Genomic DNA, 8,095 nt, shown 5'->3' with positions numbered 1-8,095 from the left:
AACCACGCAAGCCAGAAAGTGAAAGCTTTTTAAAGGTCAAGAACCTTTTTTGGTGAAACTCCAACTAGAAAAAACAATTTCAACAGGATACTTGTAATTCATTAGCTGTACGTTCGAAGAGTCTCGAGTTTTCCTTTTTCCTACTTTAGACTTCCTTTCATAGATTTCTACCTGTGTTTTTTGAAATTTTCTTTCACGCGAGATGGTTAATGCATAAAAACTGCTGATGCGGAATATTGCATCTAGAATCGCATCATTGAATACAATCTCGCATTCTGATTGGTATTTAGCGTGGAATTGCGAGTTAAAAACGAGGCTACGTGAAAATGTTTCGCCTCTACGTCACTAACCACAACAACTATCGTCATATATTGTTACAAAATTTGGATTCTAAGTCAATTTAAAATGTTTTCAAAGCCATTTTCACCTTTTAAAGAGCGAAAACAAACAAAGCGTTTTCAAAGTGAGCCTGAGGTTCTTCCTTGTTTTGAACTGAACTTCAAATTCTTGGAGAGGCATGAAAAACCTCTTTCGCTAGCGAAAATCCGAAAGCGAGAAAATCCTGTGAACACGGCCCAGAAAAAACAATCTCCGAGCTAACCGGTCACGCCAACCCGGGTTCATTATCCATCTGCAGCCATAATCTTTTGCAAAAACGACAAAGGATGCCAAGCAAGTTGGCTGAGTTTTCAGTCGTACCACTACGACTGTCACAGCTGCCAACACCAGCGTCGGTCCACGCACTATAGCTTTGCGAGAAATTTATGTCAACAGCCTTGCGCTTCCATCAGTAGTTAGCAATAACACAACATCGATGAAAAACAGCATTGATGATCTAGCAGTAAGAGTTCTAGGCTAGGTGGATTATTCACCAATGTATCGTTCAACAACTCTCAAGTGAATATCTCCATCAACTTTCAGTCGAATGCTCATCCCAACGATTCAGCTAATGGCAGTCGCCTGTACTGAGTTTCTACAAATAAAAAAATTAAAGTTTTTGGACTTTTCATGAAACACTTCTTTGTTTTTAAAGGAATAAAAAATCGATCAATACACGTATTTACACTTCAAGGCACTTACCTTATATTAATCGCGGTGTTATCGGACTTGAAATTAGTGCTTTCGCTTGCACACTTCATTTTTCTCAGTTTGCCAGCAAAGAGGTAAAAGGTGTGAATTACTTTCCTTCTCGAGCAAATTATTTGGAATTTTGAAAAAGATGTGAACGATAAACGGCTTGTAAATCCAGTGAAATACCACTATTATCCTTAAATAGTATGAAGCTTGTTTAAAAAGTTCGAAAATTAATGTAAAATCAAGCAGGAGGTAATAATAAAATTGTCGAAGGTTCAAACGTGTACGACTAATCTTGCTTTCTATTCGCTAACATAATGACACTTCTGACAGTTGGCTTTGAATCAGGGGCGGATCCAGGATTTCAAAAGGGGGGGTGGATGGCAGATGGCGGGTCGACCCGCCATCTTGGAAATTACCCACAAGACCCTGGGAACGAGGTTGCCATCAAACCTGAGCATCGACTTAGCACATGGGTTGGTAAGCGCGAATGTTTCCCTTCAAATTTCGCAATGATGAGCCAATCAGAATCTTACTTCGCCTCACTAGGCGTTGTCAAATTGCTTCCTTGCGAACTTTTGCGCGAAAAGTGGCGGCAGACGACGAAACGTGGCGTAACAAAAGTACAACCAGACATGAGCGAGAGCTAATTTTTCTTTCTTTCTTTATTTTCTATTTCAAATAAAGTGACATTTCGAATTTTTTTTTACTGAAAAATGGGGGGGTGGATATCCACCCTATCCACCCCCCCTGTATCCACCCCTGAAATGGCTTTCTAGAGCACGCGCTCGGGATGAAAACCAACAATGATATTGCCGATTTAATTTCTTGTTTTCTTATTTTCATTCAGTTATGCGATTCAAGGAAAATTGATTACTTGACTCGTGAATTCCGCGTTAAACTGCACGCGAAAACCGATATCGCACGAATCGCGAAGCGATGAGTGCGATATCGGTTTTCGCGTGCAATTCAACGCGGAATTCACGAGTCAGGTAATCAATTTTCCTACACAATAGCTGTTCTTACGTCTGAGCCAGCGATTCAGCAGTCATCACACGGGAACGAGGCTATTGGGTCAAGAAATGTTTCAAGAACTAAATCATAGGAAAGATATGGAAACCCACGAGGAATCACAGCCGAAATATGCTTTTTTTTCGGCTGAAGAGAAACTACAGTTGTTGAATGGTAATTGTCCCCGAAACATTACTAAACAGGTCTTAAGATCATGGTTGTCCTATCGAGTAGGAACCTCAAAAAACGGGAGTGCTTCTGCGGATGGAAACAAACGAGAACTGGTTCAAAGGTACGTAAAAATAATTAAAATATCATTGATATTTTGAGGATAGTTTTAGACGGTAATTAAAACCATCTTTGTTTTTCAGGGTCGTAAGCTATATTAAGAATGGCTGGGACGCGAATTTTACTGAAAAATGGATGCATCTGTCAGGAGAATCGAACGAGAACTTAAAGGAAAATTCGGCAAATGCTAACGAGGAGCCAACAGGGAAAGATATACAAAATTTCCTGCCTTCAACAACGTGGACCGAATTGAAAAAATGCAACAAACTGCCAGAGTTTTCTATTGCAAATATGATGAGCTACTTTATTACTAGGCGTGCAAGAGACGATGAAAGTAATAAAGACTATAAAAGCTTAAACTGCAAAGCTTTTGGTCTTTTCAGACATGGTCACGTCCAGAATATTAAGGTTGCGAATGAGGATGGCAAGTATTTTATCCAATGCGAATGCTTACCTGAGATGAAAAAAACTCTAAAATATAAGATCCAAATGACAGTAGACAGTTCTGGTGATATAATATATGGAAACTGTAATCCTTGTCCAGCTGGTAAGCCACCACTTGCATCATGTAAACATTTGGCAGCTCTATGCTTTGCTCTTGAAGAGTACATTAGACTTGGTCGTAGTCAAGAATTTCTTACCTGTACAGAAAGATTGCAGACTTGGAATCAACCACGAAAGCGAAAGCTGGAGGCACTCTCAGTATACGACATTGATTTCAGTAGAAAAGTTTTTGGCACAGAGAATTTAAAACACAATAAAGCACTGCACGATCCAAGACTTTGCATCTATAGAGAACCAAGTACAGAGAAGGCAAATCAGACCTTGCTTCAAGAAATCTCGAGAGAAAGTCTAAATTGTGGATTTTACTCTATTTTATCAAAAGAGCCACTATGTCCAAGTAGTTTAATTGTCTCACCCATAAAGGAACAACCAATGTCATTGGAAGAAATACATGCAAAAGCTAAAAGAATTAAGTCAAATCTTTTTGTAGGAGAAAAAGAAAGAGAATTGATAAGCAGAGCAACAAAAAATCAAAGTGATTGTCAAAAGTGGTTTGAACACAGGAAAACAAGAATTACTGCATCGAAATGCAAGAGAGTACTTCAGAGACCAGAAACAAGCCCCACTAAGGCTGTAAAAGAAATTCTACATCTCAATGACAATTTTCAGAGTAATTACATGAAACAAGGTCTTACTGATGAAGCTAATATTATCAAGTCATATGAAAACCTCTTCAAGTGCAACGTCTCTAAACTAGGGTTTGTCATTTCATCTACACATCCATTTTTGGGTGCAAGTCCTGATGGTGAAGTTGATAACAAATGTTTGGTGGAAGTCAAGAGAGTTTTTCCTGGAACAAAAAAACTGGCAGAAGCAGTTTGCAGCAGGGGAATTTGCAAGAGGACTGTTCATGGCCTGCTTATTAACACAAATCACCCATACCATTTTCAAGTTCAACAACAACTATTTTGTGTTGGTTTACAGTGGGCTGATCTGGTGATATCAGATCTAAAGGAAATGATCATAATAAGCATCAAAAATAATTTACAATTTAGAAGAGAAGTTATCCCAAAGCTTGAAAGTTTTTATGATAACTATATTGCTGTAGAACTTGCTTATCCACGGTTAACTTTAGGTCTTCCCAGGCTTGGAAAAGTATCAAGATTAATGTAACAGTGTACTTCAGTCTTTGTTAGAACTCGACATGACAGTGGAATCACTATCTATAAATTATTTAACTTTTGCATGATCTCAAAATTATGATTACTGATGTTGTGTTTTTTGAAATATATCGTTTTAAATATGGATATTATTGTCTCATTGACAGAGAAGTGAATTTCTATTGTAATAATTACTTTTACTGGTTGGAAACTGACTCCACTATACTCTTTGAACCAGCAAAACTTGCAACTTTAATTTTGCATGACATTAACTGATTTTCAATACTAACATGTAGAACATTTGAATAAATTTAGATACAATGAGCATTTTTTCTATTAGCCAGATAAATATGACATCTGCAGAAGATTAAATCTATCTTGATTGTTAACAGTAATAGATTATTTCAGATCAACTAGTGATATGAATATTTTACTCATTACTCTGTCAGTTGTAAATAAATTGTGTGCTGTCCTTATTGAAACACCCACCTAAAAAATATTGATTCTGTCTATAACACCAGACAATTACAAGCAAACAAATGAATGGCTCAAGAAAGATTCTGAAAAAAATTCATTTCACCAGAGGTGGCAAAAAGTTTGTGAACATAGCACAATTAAAGAAAATCATGTCAACCAGCCCATTCTTGCAGACAGTAATGGGAATAAAATCTAAAATGTGATAGTTTTTGATGCGCTCGATAGCTCTCTCTACATGGATTCGCAATGATGCAATTCTTCTTGTGTTGAGCATTTCTTGTTCAGTAAATTGTCCTGCCTCATTCATATAAGGTGGAACATTTACTTTAACCCCTTTACTTGCTAGTAATTCTTGGATATTGAATCCTCTGTCAGCCATCACTTCATCTCCATATTGAAGTTTATCCATGAGTTTAGATTTCACAGTTATCTCTTTGTCAGAGATAGACCCACCATAAAGATTAGACACAAAACAAACACTACCACTTGGTGTAATTCCAACTAGGGCCTTCAGAGTATTGCCGTTTTTATAGGTAGAGAAAGTGAGCTGCTGTGCTTCAGGATTAGTTGGTGTTTCAATGTACAATTCAGTTGCATCAATTATCACTGTTGTACCATTGTATTTATTCCTGAAGCATTCAGGTTTATGTGCTTCAATTACCTCCCTTGTTGGGAAAATGTCTAGCTCTGAGAATCTAAAATATATGAACTTTGTCCATGTAATGATGATTCGGCTCACAAGACTTTGGCAAATACCAAATCTGACTGCTACATCCTCCTCTAAAAGACCAACTTTGTAACGACACAGCAAGAGAAATAATTCATTTTCCACAGAGAGAGCTCTTCTTGGACCTTGCTTCTCTCTCTTGGGTGGATTCTGCACTAGTTCAGTGTTAGTGTAATTTAACTGTTTTGCTGCTTCTCTTCCAAGGAAATTAAGAACTGTAGTAAAAACAGCATAACTGTTGAAGCCAGTGTAGAATCTCATTAAATTATCGTTTTCTTTGATGTTGTCGATATTAAACAAACTTCGATTAAGCTTCTCTTCTAGTGTCTTTCTTGTCTCTCTCTCCTGTTTAAGTTCGTGTTCCAATTGTTTTACTTTCCCTTCCAATTCGTTGATAATTAATTGTAGAGACTGATCCTGACTATTGTCTGCTTCTTTTATGGACTGTCCCACTTCATTTGATTCTGTTAATGGAACGGCGTTAGCAATACTTTCGTCACTATTTAAGCCTGCAGTTTCTTGACGTTGAGTGGCCATATTCGAACGGTGTTGTGGGGCTTTTCTTTGTGTCTGAACTTTTGTAAAGCTGAAAAGAGTAGGCACAGCATCTACCTTCAGCCTTCCCCTTACGCCTCCAGGAGACTTTTGAAAACATTCTGGGGCAAAATGATCGCTACACAAAAATGAACTTTTCGTTTTTGGAGTGTTGGTTCTTCGTATGTTAATCAGCCATTTTTTTAGTCTTTTCGAGTCATTTAGGGGCAGCGAATGCCAAGAAAGGCCTTTACATTCAACCTTGTTACTCCTGTTCACACAGCCAACTGCTATACAATGCCTTACCATCTCCTTTCTTCAAAAGATTCGGAGAACTCAGCACTGTTTTTGTGAAATATAAATGATGACACAAAGAAACTCTAGAAAATCTAAGGTCTTGACCCAATAGCCTCGTTCCCGTGTAACGACCGCTGAATCGCTGGCTCAGACGTACTAACAGCTATTGAAGAACGAAGCCTTGTTAACCCTTTCCACCCTCACATTATGATCAGTATGCGTATTCTCTTAACTGTTCTCCATACATTTCCTAACGAGCTGACAAGGAGAATTTGGTCAACAATCAAGAGCTTCGTTAGATGATGATCATTTCCTTAACTCTCATGACTTTAATGTGTGATTCAGCTGTGAAATTGTGAGGAGAAATTAAATGCTTGTCACTCTTAGCGGTTAAAGAGTCAATTTTGTAATTCCGAATAGCAAGTACACAACAGGAGTACATGTATATTGTCAGTTCTACAACATAAGGATCGTTGTCAACCTCACGCGACCCCAGAAATCAAAATTCACTGTAAATAAAACAAATTTATTTTCTTCTTAAGTTGGAAGTTGGAAGCAGCATCAATGATTTTGTTGTGAGTAAGGCAGTGGTTTGTTTGTAAGAAATGAGGCATAATTTACCATCCAGGGAAGGGAGCGGGGAATTGTGTGGGGGGTGTCCATGGTTTCGGGGAACAAGGGAAGAATGAGTAGTCACCGACAGAACATTAAGAGGCGGAGGGGGGGGAGTATAGAAAATTTTACAGTCAATTGATTTCCGATGAGTGAGGAGGGGCATCATAGGAATATTGCAGAATCTTACGGGGGGTGATCAGGTAAATGTTATCGCGACACAACCAAAATCTTCCAGCTCCCCGTCCCCCTTCCCCTGGGCGATGACTAATGACCAGTCCCTGGGCTACGAGTGTCTGACGGGTAACAAATGTAGAGTAAGAGTTCTTGTTAACAGCTCACCCGTGTGATTCAAATTTGTCAGGAATAAAATTAATCTTACCATGTCAATACATAGTGTATGACATTCGTGAGGGTTTGCAGGTACAAAACACTGCCCTATGTTTGTTGCGCAAAGACGAACTGTAAAAAAACGAATATTTGATCACAGATAAAGATATTGGTTTCTTACTTCTAAACTACGAATAGCCCCCTTTTAGGCGAGGTCTGTTGCGCGAGTAAAAACCGCATCTCCCCGCAGTATGATAACATCAATTGTTTTCTTGACTGAGTTTTTTTTTTACTCGCACGACAGACTTCACTGAAAAGGAGGGACTACTAGTAATCTACTCCTTTGAGAAATAGAGGTTTCCCAATTTTTTTTTTGTATCATTTCGTGGTCAGTATGAGTTCCTGTGATCAGATATTTCGTCAAGATTTTAAAAAACTTAAATGTAAATTAAAAGTATATTTCTTTCAATGTCTCCGGATTCTGGATCTGGAAAACAAGTTTTGCTTTTATGTTATTCCTATGCGGCCTGCAGATGCTGGGATTGTTCAAGAATTTTCATTGTTCTCGCCCGTTTGATGAAAGTGAACCTTCAGCCCACTCCCCTCGATCCTCCCGTTCCTGCCCTTTACACCTCTACATTAATATCCGTATTCCCCACACTGATCTCTGTGCATTTCCTATGGTAACGGCAGAGAGAATTTGTTTGATAATCAGGAGCTTCTCAGAGTAGATTGGTGATCATTCCCATTATTCTCGTAACCTTTACATTTGATTCAAGGGTGACATTGTCAGGAGAAATTAGAACCCAGTCAACCTTAAGATTTAAAGCGTTCAAAGAGGAAAATAGAAATCGAAAGTTTTACGAACCACTTTTCTTTCAACGCAGTGACTAAAACCCTAAGAAGCCTGGAGAACAGAACTGCTACGTTATGTTGCAGAACTCGGGTGGTGAAACGAAAGTCTTAAGGCGGCAGTGAAAACAAGACAATGTTTCAGCTGTCATCTAAAATTTTCTTAAATTCGATTTGGTGTCTAAGAATCAGCAAAATTTATACTGATACCACGAATAATTCATGAAAG

General features: G+C 38.3%; 2 protein-coding genes across 2 annotated transcripts; one reads left to right on the top strand and one right to left on the bottom strand.

Annotated features, from left to right (window-relative positions):
- Nucleotides 1–2,095: 2,095 nt before the first annotated feature.
- Nucleotides 2,096–4,184, top strand: LOC148724951 (uncharacterized). The gene is made up of 2 exons (XM_088730735.1): nucleotides 2,096–2,377; nucleotides 2,457–4,184. Exons 1-2 carry the CDS (start codon nucleotides 2,157–2,159, stop codon nucleotides 4,048–4,050), a joined length of 1,815 nt encoding a protein of 604 aa, XP_088586861.1. The 5' UTR covers nucleotides 2,096–2,156; the 3' UTR covers nucleotides 4,051–4,184.
- Nucleotides 4,185–4,262: 78 nt separating this feature from the next.
- LOC148724950 (uncharacterized) lies at nucleotides 4,263–6,236 on the bottom strand. Its single transcript, XM_088730737.1, has one exon. It carries the CDS (start codon nucleotides 6,082–6,084, stop codon nucleotides 4,609–4,611), a length of 1,476 nt encoding a protein of 491 aa, XP_088586863.1. The 5' UTR covers nucleotides 6,085–6,236; the 3' UTR covers nucleotides 4,263–4,608.
- Between the last annotated feature and the right edge of the window lie 1,859 nt (nucleotides 6,237–8,095).

The sequence above is a fragment of the Stylophora pistillata genome, chromosome 8 (assembly GCF_964205215.1).
Source record: "Stylophora pistillata chromosome 8, jaStyPist1.2, whole genome shotgun sequence".
NCBI classification, from domain to species: Eukaryota; Metazoa; Cnidaria; class Anthozoa; order Scleractinia; family Pocilloporidae; genus Stylophora; species Stylophora pistillata.
This window is presented reverse-complemented; position numbering and strand designations above follow the sequence as displayed.